The sequence below is a fragment of the Ochotona curzoniae genome, unplaced genomic scaffold (assembly GCF_017591425.1).
Source record: "Ochotona curzoniae isolate NIBS_2020 unplaced genomic scaffold, NIBS_Ocur_1.0 scaffold_2453, whole genome shotgun sequence".
Lineage (NCBI taxonomy): Eukaryota > Metazoa > Chordata > Mammalia > Lagomorpha > Ochotonidae > Ochotona > Ochotona curzoniae.
In genome coordinates, this window is record NW_024467094.1 from 27,719,090 (window position 1) to 27,735,574 (window position 16,485).

The 16,485-nt window shown below is 56.6% G+C and overlaps 1 protein-coding gene across 3 annotated transcripts; it reads left to right on the top strand.

Annotated features, from left to right (window-relative positions):
* The first annotated feature begins 1,511 nt into the window (after nt 1–1,511).
* On the top strand, nt 1,512–16,054 carry SAMD14 (sterile alpha motif domain containing 14). 3 transcript variants are annotated; one of them, XM_041001758.1, is made up of 10 exons: nt 1,512–1,838; nt 5,240–5,294; nt 11,108–11,274; nt 11,733–12,021; nt 12,595–12,682; nt 12,782–12,856; nt 12,940–13,099; nt 14,054–14,173; nt 14,268–14,423; nt 15,215–16,054. In XM_041001758.1, the coding sequence occupies exons 1-10, from the start codon at nt 1,830–1,832 to the stop codon at nt 15,368–15,370; spliced, it is 1,275 nt and encodes a 424-aa protein (XP_040857692.1). In that variant the 5' UTR covers nt 1,512–1,829; the 3' UTR covers nt 15,371–16,054. The 3 variants fall into 3 exon arrangements, with proteins under 3 accessions (XP_040857692.1, XP_040857693.1, XP_040857694.1); XM_041001759.1 differs by lacking the exon at nt 1,512–1,838 and having other exon boundaries at nt 5,252–5,294; nt 11,108–11,280; XM_041001760.1 differs by lacking the exons at nt 1,512–1,838; nt 11,108–11,274 and having other exon boundaries at nt 5,283–5,294.
* Nucleotides 16,055–16,485: the final 431 nt, after the last annotated feature.

Genomic DNA, 16,485 nt, shown 5'->3' on the forward strand with positions numbered 1-16,485 from the left:
TTTCCCCCACCCTGGCCCTCACCTGCCCAGCTCTTTGGGAGCCCCAGTCAGGTTGCCACAGGGGGGAAAGCAGAGGCTCCATCACTAGGGACCATGGTCCTCCTCTGCTTCCCCCAAATCCTGTGGGCTAGAAAACGGCCTTATAGACCCTGCCCTAACACTGGGACCCACAGGGGTTAACATGACACCCCCCCAGCTCGAATCCTATCTTACCTGCAAGCCATACCCTCTTTCAGGCGACCCCAGCCACACCTCATCTCACCTCTCTAATGCCCTAACCAGCTCTCCATGCAGCCAGCCCTTTCAGAAGGTGCTCAGAAACCCCCAAATGTCCGCAGCCCGTCCCCGTAACTCGTCCCTTGTGAGCTGTTCACTCTGCTCACTCCCAGTCCAAAAGCACCCAGGCTCAGCAGCTGCCCTCACTGGCCACAGGGACCTCAAGCCCCATGAGTCCCCCACCCCCACCCTGTAGATCTCCTGCGATGCTCAGGCCTTTGTCCAGTTTGGATCTCAGATGGACAGACATAGCAACACCTTCCTTCCTGGTCCCTGGGAGAGTGATGCTAACAGGAGAGAGCTTAGGAGGGTGCCTAGCTCCTACTGAGCCTGGCCACATGGGTGCTAGTTGCTGACGACTGCACTATCCCCCCTGCCCGGTCTGCCACCTCCTCCAGCTCACCAGGTCCAAGTCTGAGCTCATCCATCCCCACCCCCATCCTGCTGCAGGGTTCCCAGCCCCAAGCCAAGACCCAGGGCCACACCAGACCAGGCCTCCACGTTCAGCTCCAAGTCAGCCAGTCACCGAGCTGGTCAACTCCAATTCTACATCCGGGAGAGTTCTCAACTTGATCTTTATAATATTCAAGCCCGCTGCCGCCTCCTCCTGGGGGGAAGGGCTCCCTGCGATAAGCCAGAACCCTACAGCCTCACTCCACGGTGTCCTTTTGCCCCCACCCCCACCCCCAAACCCCATGACCACTTCTCTGCGGTGGCCGAGCAGAGGAGTGGAGTAACTCCTCCAGAAATCGCCCTTGCCCACCTTCCAGCTAGCGGGCTTAGGGAACCTCCCCACTCCTCCATCTCCAGTCGGCATGCGCCTGCTAGCTGCATGTTTGTTGAATGAATGAGTGAGTGATTCAGGACGCCCCTCGTCGAGGAAGGGGAAGCCCCTTGGGTCCCAAGGCGGGACCGCGTACACTCCCCTCGCCGGCCCAGAAGTCGAGCAACTCCGCTCACCGGCCCGGCCGCCTCCTCCGCCGGGTCCTCGCGCCGCCTCCGCCCCCTGCCTGCTTCCCCTCCTCCGTCTCTCCCTCCCGCTCTTTGTCTCCTGGGCGCCAAGCCTCCCCGCCCCGCGCCCCCCGCATCGCCCCTTCCCCCGGGGACCCGCGCGCACCGAGGCCCGCGCGGCACCGCGCATCGGACGGGGGGCGGGCGGGGGCGGGGCGCGAGGTGGCGCGCTCCCCTCGCCCTCTCTCCCCCGCTCACACACACGCACACACACGCGCGCACGCACGCACACACGGAGCATCCTCCCGGCAGGTCTCCGGTGCAGCCCCGCCCGCGCCTCCGGCTGCCCGCAGACCTCCTTCTCCCCGCACCGCCGCGCCCCCCATCCCAGACCTTCCTCCGCCCGCCCCTCCCTCCGGCTCCCGGACCCTTCCCGCCGACCTCCCACCCCCACCTCCGGGATGGAGCGGCTTGAGCCAGCTCGGAGCCCCCCGCGGCCGGGGTGAAGAGCCAGTCTTGAGACCCCCCTCCGCCACCGGGCTCGCGCCTCGAGCACCATGGGCCGGAGGGGTTCCCGGGGCGTCGCACGCTAAAGATGACCGATGCTGCAGGTGAGGCCCCGGCCCCCAACGAAGCAAGTCGGGCTGGCTGTGGGACCCCGAGGGGGCTTGCGTGGGGCCGAGCAGCTGGGGCCTTTCGTGCTCTCCCTAGGGGCACGGCCCGGGGCTGGGGCGCCGAGCTGTCAGGGGAGGGGGCGGAGATAGGATTTGTGTCCCTAATCCCCTCCCTCCCTCTTGCCCAACGCTCCGAGAGAAATTAATAAAAAACTGATGTGGGGGGAGGGAGAGAGGACTTAACTCCTTCTTGCTCGGCTTGGAGTTGGCCTGAGGGATTGGAGAGGAATGGGAGAGCCTCGGGGCTCTTGTTGGGCAGGGGACACGGTGAGCGGAGGAGATGTCCCATCTCCCCACCTCGCCTTCTGGCCTTGGGGAGGCTGTGGGACTTCAGCCGCCTTCTCCAGGCCTAGGACCCCCAACACTGGTCCCAAGGGCTCCACTACCGCCTCTCCCACCCAGTCTCCGGGCGGGCCAGCCCTTCCCGTTCATTCTTGGGGCACTCTCCTCCCCTCTGACTTTCTTGTACCCACCCTTGGGCCTCTCTCAGGGCCCTGGAGCCCAGGGTCTCTTCCACCACCTGCCTTCCCAGGCCTGCTCCTCTGTCCAGTATCTCTGGCCTTCTCAGAAGTCTTCTCTGGGCAGATCTCCAGGCTTGAGCCACATCCTGCTCCCCACTGCCTCTCCTGCTTCTGCCCTAGGGCTTGGGCACTTTCTTCCTCTCTGCCATCTCTTGTGCCCCAGGAAGTTTAGAGCTCATCCGGTCTCCAGCTCTCCCCAGGAATTGCAGGAGTCCTGATGATGCTCCTTCTCTGAGAATTGAAAGCCTTGATTGGGCAAGTGGTCTGCAGGTGTCGCTGAGGGATAGGCTCATTTCCACCCTGTGCATCTACCTGCTGGAGGGTGTATGGGTGTGTGTGTGTGTGTGTGTGTGTGTGTGTGTGTGTGTGTGTGTGTGTGTGATTTACCAAGGTTCCGTTTGGGAAGGAGAGAGTTAGGTGGGAGCTTCCTCAGAGCTCCTGCTGGGACAGTGTCCACAGGACTCTCTGACCTAATCCTGGGAGCTAGCTGTTGAAGGGAGGGAGAGAAAGCAGTTTGCATTGCAGGTGGGTGTGAGCTGGAGTGTCCAGCCCACACTTAGTGGCTAGGGGTGATAGAATAGGACTCCAGCTACAAGAGGGGCTCTGCCTCCATTCCTACCTTCTCAGCACCCCTATCTGATGGGGGAATATATGGTCGCCCTGCTCAGAGACCCCTTCCCAAGCAGGTGTAGGGGAGAAAAGACCCATGTAGGGAGTCTGTAAGGTGTAGCAGTAGCTCCCTTTCCCAGTGACTGAAGAAGGGTGGATCCAGAAATTAGGACCACAGATGGAAGGGAGGCACCCAGGAAAACTGGAGGAGATGGGAGCCAGGTCCCAGCCAGACCAAGCTTTCTAATTGAGCGAGCAGCTTCGATGTGGCCTTGGAGGAGGCCTCCATTTCCATCTGGCCCCTCGGGACAGGAAGGAATGCTCTGTATCTGTGCACTATTCCCTCCCTCTCCCCCCTGCCTCATTCTAGAATGGCATGAGGGTTCCGTTCCTGGAATAATGCATCTCCCATACCTAATTTCCTGTGTTCAGAACCAAACTTCCATGGAGTCTGGAAGGAAGGTTTGGTTTTGTTTTTTAATAATTAATTTATTTATTTGAAAGTCAGAGGAAGAGAGAGAGAGAAAGAGATCTTCCATTTATTGCTTTACTTCCCAGATGATCACAATGGCCAGCACTAGGGCAAGCTAAAGCCAGAAACCCTGCACTGCTTTTGGGTCTCCCACGTGGGTAGCAGGGGCCTAAGCACTTCTTGTTTTTCCCAGACCATCAGCAGGGAGCTAGATGAGAGAGACGTGGAACAACCGGGACTTGAACCAGTGGCCATATGGGATATCAGCATTTTGCAGGTGGAGGCTTTACCTACTATGTTTCAATGTTAGCTCCAGCAAGGTGGTTTTGCTGCTGCCCCCCAGTGTTCTCCCACCTCTGCCCTTGGTCATTTGACCAGCAGTGTTCTTTTCTCATGAGCATCCCCAAAACTATGGTCATCACCCAGAGCAGGGCTAAGGGGCAGGAGACCAACCCCCAGCCCAAGTTCTGCCTTTCATCTCACTGTGGGTTTTCACATCTGTTTGTGGGGACACATCCTCCAGCCTTGCCAGCATGCAGCAAGATGATGTCTAGGCAGCCATGAAAGAGGAACGTTGTAAAGGACCCCAACCCCAGTAGGCACATGTGTAGCTTTTCCTCTACTTGCCAAGGGTGCGGTTAGCGCAGAGCCCTGACCTTCCCCTGGGGCTGGCAGTGTTAGCAGTAAGTGCAGACCATGCCTCAGCTGTGTATTTCCTCTGCCCTGAACTACCCATGGCCCCTAAGCACTCTTCCACCCAGGGCAAAAGGGCTACCTTACACCTGCTGGGAAACCTGCCCAGAAAGCTTCTCCCTACCTGTTCTCCCTTCTTGCATCTGCCACAGAAAACCCAACCCCAGCCAAACCCCACCCGTCCACACTTCTGCCCAGAACACATTGGGTGTAGCAGCGATTTGGCTGTCCACTGTTCTGCGATAAGTCCTCCTACTTCTGCCAGTCTGTCACAAACTGTGAGGACTGTGGATTTGTTTAGAACTGGGACCTGGTAGATGATGCCAGTTTCCTGTATAGCTCCTGTTCAAAGGCAAGTGGGAAGGCACCAGTGTTGGGGGTGAGGGTAGGGAGAGGGGAGGCAGGACCAGATGATGGATGAGAGATGGGCAGAAAATTGATGAGTGCCAAGATGGACAGGTGAATAGATGCTTAGTGGTGGATGATGGATGCACACATGCATGTATGGGTGATGGAGAGTGAGTGGGCAGATGACTAGGAAGGTAGCTGGTAGAAGTAAGAGGGACCCTGGGTCCCTGCTTTGGCCATACATTTGCTGTATGATTTTGGATTCATTATTCCTACTGATTTTGTTGTTGCTGTTGCAAAATGAAAGAATTAGATTTTGTTGCCATGACTTCTACCAAACTTGAAGTTGGATAGCCAATGATCACAGAATCCTTCTAGGGGATGGTAATGATGGAAAGGCTGAGGATTGAGTAAGGGCAAACTCCACTGCACTGAGGGACCAGACCATGGGGCTCAGCCTACGTATGCTGGGAGGGGAGGTTCCCTGCGCCTTCTGATGAGCCTTCTATCCTCAGGCCTACAGCTGGGTCTGGATCCTGGGAGCTAGGGGAAGAGTGGGTGTGTGTGTTGGGGGGAGAGAGGGGTGTGTGGAGAGGGCCAGCAGGACAGGAGCAGGCAGTCATTGGTGTCTCCTCTCCATGAACCTGTTACCCAGACTCTTTTTGTCTTTCTCTTTTCCCTCCTGTCCTTCCCAGTTCTCTCGAGCCATGGCTTCTTCAAAGCTCCGAGAATCTGCAGATGAAGTTTTTGGTAAGTTCAGTGTGACTGTTTCTGTGATAATGGTCCCAGCTGTGGATCACTTCCTTCTCAGAGGGGAATGAAGCCCTGGGAGGCATCACTGTGCATGTTTGCAGGCATGTGTGTGTGTGTGCACGCGTGCACATACATCAGAGCCTGGGTGTGTCACCACTGTCTTAGTGGACATGTGGTCCATATTTCTGAAGTGTTGGGTCTAAGCCAGATACTTGGCTCAGCCCTTGGTTTCTCAAGTGATGTATTGTTACCTGCTCATGATGATGCTGAGACAGAGGCCCATTTGCTAGGAAGAGAGTTTAGGACAACCTAGTGCTTGTGCTGTGTGCCAGCTGCACACCCTAGCCCTATGACCCACCTGCCTCCAGGTCCCGTTCAGAATGCAAGGCACAGCACACTTAGCCTCCGTACCTGTAGAACAGTGCCCTGCTCTGCAAGTCTACCTCCTACCCTTACCCTCCGGCTCCCTATGTGGGGGCTGGAGAAAGAGACCAGCTGGGTGGAACAGCTGCAATAGGGTTTGTTTGAGGTGTGTATGGCCTAGAGGGAAGTTCCCACATCCCACAGGCTTCCCAGTTTCTCTTTCCCTGCCTGCTCCCCGTCTCTGCTCCCGCCTGCACCTCACTCAGTGCCACTGCTGAAGGCCTTTGCCATGCCAGGAAGGCTGCTGCCCACTCCCTTACACTCTCTCACACCTTCTGACTGCCTGGAGGCTCCAGTCCTTGAGTCTCTGCACTCAGACTTGGCCTAACCTATGGCCAGCACAGACAAGCTCTCTCTATGCTTTGCCTCCTCTCTGCTAAGGTAGCAGGGCCTTTCCTGGCCTTCTCTTGGAATGAAAGTCAATAAATATATTCATTTCTCCCACTGACCAGGGTGGAGGAGGAATAAGAAGGGGGAAGTAGGTAGAGAGGCAGAGGAAAGAGGAGAGATAGCGAAGGGGTGGAGATCTGTTGGGACAAGGGATGAGGAGCGGCCAGCTCAACCTTGCCTCACCTAGCTCCTCACAGAGCCTCAGCTCCCTGGAGCTTCTGGCTGGCAAGGACCATGGGGCTGGTGCTCATGCGGCCCACAAGTCAGAATCTAAGGCCCTTTTCCCCGGCACAGGCTGGGTGAGCACCAGCTGAGTTCCAGATGGATACCTGATACAGGAACCCAGACACCTAGATGCCATCCTCCTCCCACCCCCATACACTCTTGGTCAAACCTGGTCTCTCGGAGCCTCAGTTTCCCCACTCACTGAGTGGGTAATTGGACTTCCAGAGTGCTGATGTATTTTTGAGAGGGGGCCAGGTAGAGCATGATTGGGGGTTCCCATGGAGCCAGACTGCCTGTCTGCAGCCCTGGCCCACTCAGCACCAGCTCTATGCCCTAGGGATTCTTGGGAGTTGTGGGGAGGGCTAAATGAACTAGTAATTGCCAAGCACTCAAAACGGTGCCCAGAACAGTAAGAGCTCACAGAGCATTAGCTGTTATTATTCTGAGGCCCAGTCCTCCAGCTTGGCTGCTTCCAGACACTGTCTGGAGATGGGGGGCTTGGGGGAGAGAGGGCTCCCTTCCCCCCTGAAGTATCTTCTTCCTTGCTCTTCGCAATTGTACAAGCCCTGGACTGCCCCTCAGACTTGGCCAGCCCAGGTCTACACCACTTTCTCTCCTTAGGAATTTCTGTCTTGGTCTTTGTGCAGCTTCAGTTCTTTATTTCTTTATTTTAAGATTTATGTTTTATTGCAAAGGCAGTTTTACAGAGAGAAGGAGAGACAGAAAGATCAGCTGGTTCACTTCCCAAATGGCTGCAAGGGTCAGGGCTGAGCCGATCTGAAGCCAGGAGCTTCTTCCGGGTCTCCCACACAGGTGCAGGGGCCCAAGACTTTTGGCCATCCTTCACTACTTTCCCAGACCATAAGCAGGGAGCTGGATGGGAATTGGAGCAGCCAAGACATGAACCAGCGCCCATATGGAATCCTGGTGTTTGCAAGGCAGGTATTTAGTTACTAGGCCACCACATCAGGCCCAGCCTCAGTTCTTTATGATCACACAGACATCTGGCTGCTGCCTAAGTTAGCACCTTCCCAGTCAGTCACCCACTGGCTTTTCATCCATTCCCCATAGCTCCTATTTTGTGCCAGGGTCAGGCAGAGAGCCATAAATAGGCCGCCAAGGTCATGGTCTCCGTGGGGCTGGGAGTGCAGTGCAGGGGCACACACAGGAGCAAAGGGGAGAAAACAGAGGCCACTTCTGCCACAGCACATGGTGATGCACAGAAATGACCTCCTTTCAGCACTGACCAGGCCCCTCTTCCTTGCCAGGTACTACATTAGACTCTCAAGAAACACAGTGGATGGGGAAAGCTCTGCCCCTTGCTACTGTCAGCCTGGCATGGGGAGGTGTCATTCCTGGTCATCCCTTGGCCTGTCATTGAGCCTAGGCCTGAGCAGGTGCAGCTGTCCTTGGGGATGGGTGAGGTGATAATACAGAGATTGACCAAAGAAGGGGTGTGTGTGTGTGTGTGTGTGTATGTGATAGAGCAGAGAGCAGGAAGCAACAGTATAGTGTTGGGGGCTCGGGTTATGGCACAGAGGGCTAAGTCACCAGTTGTGATGCCAGCATTCCATACTGGAGAGTTAGTTCAAGTCCTGGCTGCTCTGCTTCTGATCTAGCTTCTTGCTAGTGCACCTGGGAAGGAAACAGAAGATGGCCCAAGTGTCTGGGCCCCTGGATGGAGTTCTAGGCTCCTGGCTTTGGCCTAGTGTGGCCTTGGCCATTGTGATCATGTGGGTATGAACCAATGAATAGATCTGCCTTCTGTCTCTAACTGTCTTTCAAATAAACACAAAAAGAAAGCCTAGGGATGGAGGAGCAAAAGGAAGAGAAACAGCTTTCTATTGCCAGAGTGAGTATAAGCAATTCAGCATCACTCCAGCTAACACCTGTTAGTGTCTGCTGAATTCTCACAAAGTCATAGGCGTTAGAGTGGGGCTCTGAATGCAGGTTACTTGAGCGCCACCACCACCCACTAAGGAAGGGCCCTGCTGGGATGATCCCATCATACAGATGAGGCAGTTAAAAACTACATTTGAGTAGCTTGCTCAAGGTCCTCCAGCCAGCCAAGGACAGGACTGGATTTGGCCTGAACCATCAAGCTATGGAGCCTGCAGCCTGTGCTGATAACAGCAGTGTCACATGGGAATGAAGGAGGGAAGGGTTTAAGAGACAGGGAGAGCGTGCTGGCTGGGCCTTGACTGAGAGCCTGGGAACACACTTTTCACAGCCTTGGCTTGGGGATCCAGACCCCTGTCCATCCCCTGCCTGCTACCCTGCCTAGGATTCCAAAACCCGAGTACATGCCATGGCCATAGAGATGTGCTTTAGAAAGCTCCCTCTGGCCTATAGAAGGTACATGTGTCGGGGGAGAGCTGAACACAGGCAGGGATGGAGAGAGGGGTGGATGCTGAGGTCACACCTAGGGTGCCAGGGGTAGAGGAGGTGGCAGCTGGTGCATGCCCAGGCTAAAACATATGTGTGCAAAGGAGGAAGAGAGTCTGGCCATTACAAGCATGTGCAGGGCACAGAATTTTGTTCTGATCATTAAAACCCTATTCACAATGCACCTGCTCTGTGCCAGGCACTGTCCACCACTTGTGCCAGAGCAGTGAACCAAATAGAAAAATCAGCCCATTCTAATGGATGGGAGAGAGCATCAAGTGAATCAGTGATGTAGGGAGAGAGCAGGAGTTGGGCCTTGGGGCAGAGAGGTTGTTTCAGAGTGGATGGTCGGGATGGGCTTCCATGAGATGCGTCAGCACAAACAATGTGCAGGGCTCGGGAGCTGGAACCTTGTAGGAAGGAGGAGGAGACGTGCACAGGCCCCGAGGTGCATGCTAGGCTGGTGTGTGAAAAACAGCCAGAAGACCAGGGTGGCCAGAGACAGGGGAGAGACACGGCGGCTCAGGGAGATGGTGGGAGCGCGGGCTGAGTGTGGGAGGCCGTTGAAAGGACTGTGGCTGCAACCCTGTGTGGGAGGGAAGTGACCAGGGTGTTGGGAGCACAGCAGTGACACGAACTGACATGTTTCATTAGGGTCACTCTGCTCATTGTGTAGGCTGAAAATAGGAGGGGGAGCAGAGGGGAGGCCGGCTAGAGTTTTCCTGCAATAACAGGGGCAAGAGAGAGCCATAGCCTAGAGCAGCCGGTCACCCTCTACTCCATTCAGCTGTGTCTCTAGTGCATACACTTGGGGGACCTTCCATATTCTAAAGGGGCAAGAACAGCACAAGGTCCTCCATGAAAATGGTGAGCTCCAGCCAGCCCCATCCCCCCCACACATCCCCTTCCTCTCTCCACCCCCATGGCCCAAAGGTTCATGCTGCTCCATCAGAGGATTTCCAATGTTTGTGTGTTGTGAAAGTGGCACTGGCAGGGACAGTGGTTGGGCTGGTTCACAGGGCGGGAGTTGGGTGACTCCGGGGTACAGTTGGAGTAATAAGAAGGATGGAGCTGCCTCTCACTGGCATAGACATCAGGGATGCCCACTCTTATTCAAATGGGGGTGTCCAGGAGCCAGGTGGACTCATGAATTATAATGGGGCTGAGGTAGAAGGCGAGCCCAGAGCTTTCTGATGTGGGTGTCCCCAGCAGTCTCCCACTGAGCCAGGAAAATAAGGAGACAGATTGAGCCGTGAGAAGGGCTTCATTTCGGTGGGTCGAGTGGCATTAATGTGGCAAGTGTCCTAGCAGGTGCCTGGGCTTGGAATTCCAGGTCAAGGCTGGAGGTTGATTTAGGTGGTCATGAAGACAGCAAAGTGGTGAGGGTGGCTGGGGAGGTATCTGCAGACAAGAGAGAGGAGAAGGCAAGGCAGGGTGGGTATGGGATGGAATGAGGGTCCCTGAGACCCTAGGGACTGGGAGGATGGCTGTGAGTCATCCTCGGGCCTGGATAGAGTCTTTCATTTGGGGACCCCCAGTGCCATAGTCATGGCCAGAACAGAATGAGGATGGAAAACGTGAAAAATGAGACAGAACGATCTACATTTCTCTGCAGGGGCTGCTGGGCTTGCCTGCCCTTCTCCAGGTCACAGAGCAGGAGAGACGGGCACTGTTGGGCTTTCCTGGCCATTGCTCCTGGCTGGGAGGTAGTGAGGGGCAGTCCTTCTGCCAGGCTCCAGCTGTGAGCCCTCCAGATACTCAGCGATGAAGTGTGTGTGTGTGTGTGTGTGTGTGTGTGAGACCTGAGCTTTGCCCAACCAGCAAGGACTATTCCATAGAGCCAGCCTAGCCAGGCTCATATCCTGGACCAGTGCTAGATAGTAACTTCAGTCCAGTGTCTTGGGCCTCGTGGAGCCTGTTTATTCAGCTGTAAGATGTGCCTGAAAGTTGGCCTAATGTCATCAGGTTGGCCTGAGCAATGAAGGTTGGTGCTCTTAAATTGGTATTCACTGTCACCAGGGTCATCTCTACATTGCCCCCTGCCCCAGCCCTTCTCTCCACAGAGCAGCTCCCACTGTCCCTGGAGCCATTGCCCTTGCTTCCTCCCCGCCTGCCCGGCATTGCACATGCCAGGCACGTCAATGTCATTCTTGCCAACTCCCATTCAGCCCTCTACCCTCAGCCCTCGGAGTGGGTCTGCCTGTGTGTGCTGCAGTGACTGGCTCTCGCCTGAGACAAGTACGGCCCCCCAGCCTTCTTCTCTGTCAAACCACCGGTGCCTTGCCCTTGGAAATACCCCATGAACGGCAGGTGTGAGGGAGGGAGGCCACTGGGCTGGCTGTTTCATGTGTCTCATCTCTGTCTACCCCGCTCATTCAACTTTACAGACCTGGACCTGGCTGTGCCTGAGACCGCCAGGCTGGACAGCAGCTTACACAAGGCCCGGGCCCAACTGCTGGCCAAGGGCCGGAGGCATCGGCCATCCCGCTCGAGGCTTCGCGACAGTGCCAGCTCTGCTGAGGATGGTGAAGGCTCCGATGGGCCAGGAGGCAAGGTTGGCGCTAGCTGCACACACACACACACACACACACACACACACACATGAGTTGCCTGCCCTTCTTGCCCCTGGATAACCCCTCTAGGAAAATCTGCACCATCAGACGTCAACATTATTGTATTAACAAATTCTAGTTGCAGTCACTCCTGGCTTATTTCCTCCTTTCAAAGAGATTAGTAACATATTGCCCCCTTTTACAGATGGGAAGACTAAGCTCCTGAGCGATTCAGTAGCAAACACATCAACTTACCAAATAAAGGAAGTGCAATTAAAACTTGGGTCTTTGTGACTCAATGCCCGTCCTCCCCCCTCTCACCGACTAGCCACATGGCACAAGTGAACCTTCCCAGAAGTTCCGGCCCCTCTCTGGTGGCAGGTTCCGGGATGAGGGCGTCTCCAAGCCTCTTTTGGAAGGCAGTAGAACTCTTGTGATGAGCGGCTGTCCCCTCCCGCAGGTGACGGACGGCTGCGGGAGCCCCTTGCACCGGCTGCGCTCGCCTCTACACTCTGGCCCGGGGTCCCCGGCAGGGGGCTCTTTCTGTCTGGAGCCTCCGGGGCTGCGGCGCAGCCTGGACGAGGACGAGCCGCCCCCCTCTCCGCTTACACGCTACCGGCCCCTGCACAACGCCGCCTCGCACGAGGGTCTGGCCGCCGCCTCCTGCTCGCCACCGCGCTCGGCGCCCTCCTCCGACAGCTCGCCCAGCTTCGTGCGCCGCTACCTTCGCGCGGAGCCGCACAGCGAAGGTGAGCGCGGCCGGCGCGGCTCCCCCTGCCGGTGGGCACTGGGACCACAGCGTCTCCCCCTGGCCTGGCCACAGTAGGTGGGACAGGGGGACTGCAGGAATGGGGGCTCAACCCTTCGGTTCTGGGTTCCTTCACTCATTTACTGAGCGCCCACTATGTGCCAAGACACTGTTGGGCTCTGGGACAGACAGGGGAGGTGAGCTGCTGGAGAGAGTCAAATCATTCCTTAATGAAGTGATTAAATATTAGCTTACAAACTATTAAGTGCTATGTAGGAATTGTGCCTGACCTGGTTGGACAATGACATCTGAGATTGGAGGGCTGGTGGGAAGTTGGCCAGGATAAAATGAACAACAAACCTGGTGGTTCCTAGCTTTTCAGCTTGTCAAGTGCTTTGTGGTTTGTGCAAAGTTTTTCTAAACAAGCCATGAAGTCCCACAAAACAGATAGGTGTCACTATCCCAATATGTGCCGTGAAGCAAGCCCAGTGAGGTGAAGCCACCTGTCTTGAGTCACACAGCTGATGCAGCCACCAACCCCGTAATTTCCCCTTCCTCCCTCTCCCCATGAAAGATGACAGCCGGGATGCCAGCCCTCCTGAGCCGGCGAGCCCGACGATCGGGCTGGACAAGAAGACTCGCCGGAAGTTCCTGGACCTGGGGTGAGGGCCGGAGATGCCCAGGGCCTTGGTGCAGGGCTGGGCACTATGGGGGTCAGGGGATCCCAGCAATGCTCCGCTCCCCTCGTCACTTCCCTGCAGGGTCACCTTACGCCGGGCATCCACTGGCAAGAGCCGGAAAGATAAGGGGAGCAACCGCCTGTCCATGGGCAGCAGGTAAAGGGCACGCCAGCCACTGCTACAAACCACGGCCGCCCTCCACCCCGGGCCCATCCCCACGATGCACCCTCTCTCCACAGGGAGTCGGTGGAAGGGTCTGGCAGGTCAGGGGGCTCGCCGTTCCTGCCCTTTTCCTGGTTCACAGACAGTGGCAAGGGCTCAGCATCCTCCGGCAGCACCACCTCCCCCACCTGCTCCCCTAAGCACGAGGGCTTCAGCCCTAAGAAATCAGCTTCCCAGGTAAGTGCCTGACTGCCTTAGTCTCTGGGGCACTTGAGGTCATCCTGCAGCCACGTGCAGCGCAGGCTGGGTGTCAGGCCTTGCTAAAGCATGTCCAGCTGCAGCATCCCTCAGTATCCCTTGGCTTCATTCATTTATTCCGATGCTGAATAGGTCACTCGAAGCTTCATTCATGGTTTCCTACACTTGACATATTGGTACCCACAGCCAGTCTTCCCCTGCTGTTCACCCAGAGGTCTCCTCCATTCATGAGCCTGAGTTTGCCTGCAGCAGGGACAATTGCTTGATGGGTGGGGCTTGGGGCCCAAAAGCTGAGGAGGACTCCAGCCCAGTGTGCTGAAGGCCCAGAACCCTGTGAGAAAGGTGTGACCCAGTGACAGAGCAGGAGGAAAGTAGGGAGGACAGCGGGGACATCCCACTGCACTGATGGGCAGCTGTGGGCTCATTCTCATCCTCAGCCAGGTTTGCTTGGCAAAACTATTGATCCCCAGCTCAGCATAGCATCTGTTCCTCATGCAAAACCAGGGTAAAGGGGACCATAGGGGAGAGTTCTGTCCAACATGGGACTTCCTTCTTTTTGTCCTTCTCTGCTCACCCTCCCTCTGCTCCTCTCTCTGGACCATGTACACGGTAACTTCTTGGGGCTGCTAGGTTAGCAAGGACAAAGCTCATACCTCAAGGCCAGCTGGGAGGGAGGCAATAACAAGACACCTGTCCTAGCTCACAGGAAATCCTGTGGGTAGGCTGCCTGTAGGAAGTGACACCGAGCCTGGTACCTCCTTCTTTTCTAATTGTGCCAAGCTTAGCATGCATGTCTCATGTGAGCCGTGTCCTGTGTCACATGGTGTGTGCCTGCTCAGCTCTGGCTGAGGACTTTGACCGCCTCTGGACAGGACAGGGGTAGAAGGCTAGAGATGAAGCTGTCCTCAGCCGTGTGCGCCCCTTCCTGTCTAGGAATCTACCTTGAGTGATGACTCCACGCCCCCGAGCAGCAGCCCCAAGATCCCAAGTGGTCCCCGGCAGGAGGCCAAGTGTTCCTACCCCTACCACACACTATCCCAGTCTTCAGATGAGGTGAGTGAGGCTGGCCCCTAACGACTACCCCGGGACCCAGGGGTGCAGGCTGCAGGCCAGGACTTCCACTCATGTTCTGTGGTCTCTGCCCCAGTTCCTGGATGAACCCCTACCTACTGTCCACCACTGGACCAGTCAGCAGGTGGGCCAGTGGCTGCACAGCCTCAACCTGGAGCAGTATGCCGCCGAGTTCGCTGCCCGGCAGGTGGACGGGCCACAGCTGCTGCAGCTAGATGGCAGCCGACTGAAGGTGGGTCTAGAGGAGGGGCAGTCATCTAGTGGGCACCTGGGGTCACATCCAAAGATATGGGAACTTTCATCTTAAATGTAGGCCCTCAAGCCCAGTTTTTAAGATGAACCCTTTCATGCCAAAGCCACTGCCTTGACCTCAGACCTCTATTGCAAGCCTTAGTTTACCTTGGCCTGCTAGCATGGATTCCTAGGCCGACTTGAAACTTGAGCCCAGTTCTTGAGATTGACCTTCAAGCTACAGCTTGTCTCTACACTGACCTGACCCTGGACACTTCTGAGTTTTCCGGATGTCCCACCCCCACCTCCCTGGTTGGGTCTGTGGGAATACCAGCCTTGGATACTGGTGGCCTTGGTGGGGGACAGGGAAGAGTGGGTGGTGGGAGGTTCCTGGTCTGTCTCCTGCTCTCTAATGAGTTGTTTGAGGCAGGGATGGTGCAAGGGGCCTGGAAAGCCTCTTGAAGTGGGGTATCCCATCTCTGGGCCTCAGGAGCTTTGGGTGGGAGTACAGTCTGGCTAAGGCTGACATTTTTAGAGAAAGATAAGGATGAGCTAAGGGTGGAGATGGGAGGAGCACTGTGCCCTGGAGTCCCTATCCCTGGTTTTGTCCCCCCCCCCCCATTCCAAGTTCTGTCCATGAGATTCTGACCCATTCCCCTGGCTAGAAGTTACAGGGAGGGAAATATCTCCCCTTCCACCCCAGAAGATACCTGGGCAGACAGAGCCAGAGCCAGGGGTCAGCGGGTGAGCAGGACCAGATCCTCCATCTAGCTCTCTGGCTTCCTTCCGCAGAGCCTGGGGCTCAGCAACTCGCACGACCGGGCGCTGGTGAAGCGGAAGCTGAAGGAGCTGGTGGCGGCTGCAGAGAAGGAGCGCAAGGCGCAGGAGAAGGCAGCTAGGCAGCGGGAGAAGCTGCGGCGCCGGGAGCAGGAGGCCAAGCGGAGCTAGGGGAGGGGCAGGGGCACTGCGGTGCCTCTCCAGGGGAACCTGGACCTGGCTCCACATCCTCTAGCCCCGCATCACTGGGTCTGGGACCAGAGGCCTCAGCAACAGAGATCCTCTGGGAGTGGGCCCTGTAATAAACCCTATTTCAAGGACTTTTGGGGCACCAAGTTCCTGGGGAGATGGGTGGCAGGTGTAGTGAAGGGGCAGTAAGGCAGGGCTGCAGCAAGTATGGGAGTGGGGAGGAGCCAACGGTGGCCTGCCCCTCTGTCCTTGGGGCTGGGTAGGGCTATAGTGGCTGCTGGCCACAGCCCTGAGAGGAACCCTAGGAGGGCCCAGTGTTGAGAGCTGGGCTAGGCATCTATGTGGGTGGGCAGTGGTAGACAGCACTACTCCTTGCTTGCTCTCAGCATTGCCTAAGCTGTGTGCCACTCCCCAGGGAGGCTGGTGGGCAAGTGCAGCAAGCTACACTCAGGGTAGACTCCTGGTCCCAGCCCTAGCCGAGGACCTGAAAAGCAGCAGGGTCAGGTGCTCTGCAGGGAATGAAGGAGACAGGAGGTGATGACCCCTATTCTTTCCCTTCCTGTCCTGGAGCCATGCGGCTCTGCCCCTCCTGGAGCTTGCACAGGCCACCTAAGCCCTCTGGGGGATGATGGGGATGGACAACTAACCCTTTTCCCACCCCACAGTGTCTCAATGGTAAAGCTGCACCCCAGCCAAGCAGGAGATAGTATCTGGGGGCTTCTGGGCTTGGAAGGGCTCTGGTCATTGTTGGTGGGTCATAGCAAGCTCTGGAATGGGCAGGCAGTGCAGGCTGTGGCTGAGTAGGCCACAAGGATGGTTTGCAGTGGATTCTGAGTAGTCCAGGGATGGCACTTGCCCCTTTTAGGAAACATGCAGAGAGGCGGTGTCCACATGTAGCATAGCAATGAGCCCAGTTTCTCAGGTGATGGTCAGAATTACCTGTAGGACCATCTGCCTGAAATGGTGGATAGGACCCAAGTATGCCAACCCTCTCCTGGGCAAGGGCTGCAGCTCACACTCAAGGCCCTGTCACTGGAACTCAGCACTGCCCTCTCCTCTGCCAGAGGAGCTGTGGGAGGAACAGGGATGGGGACACG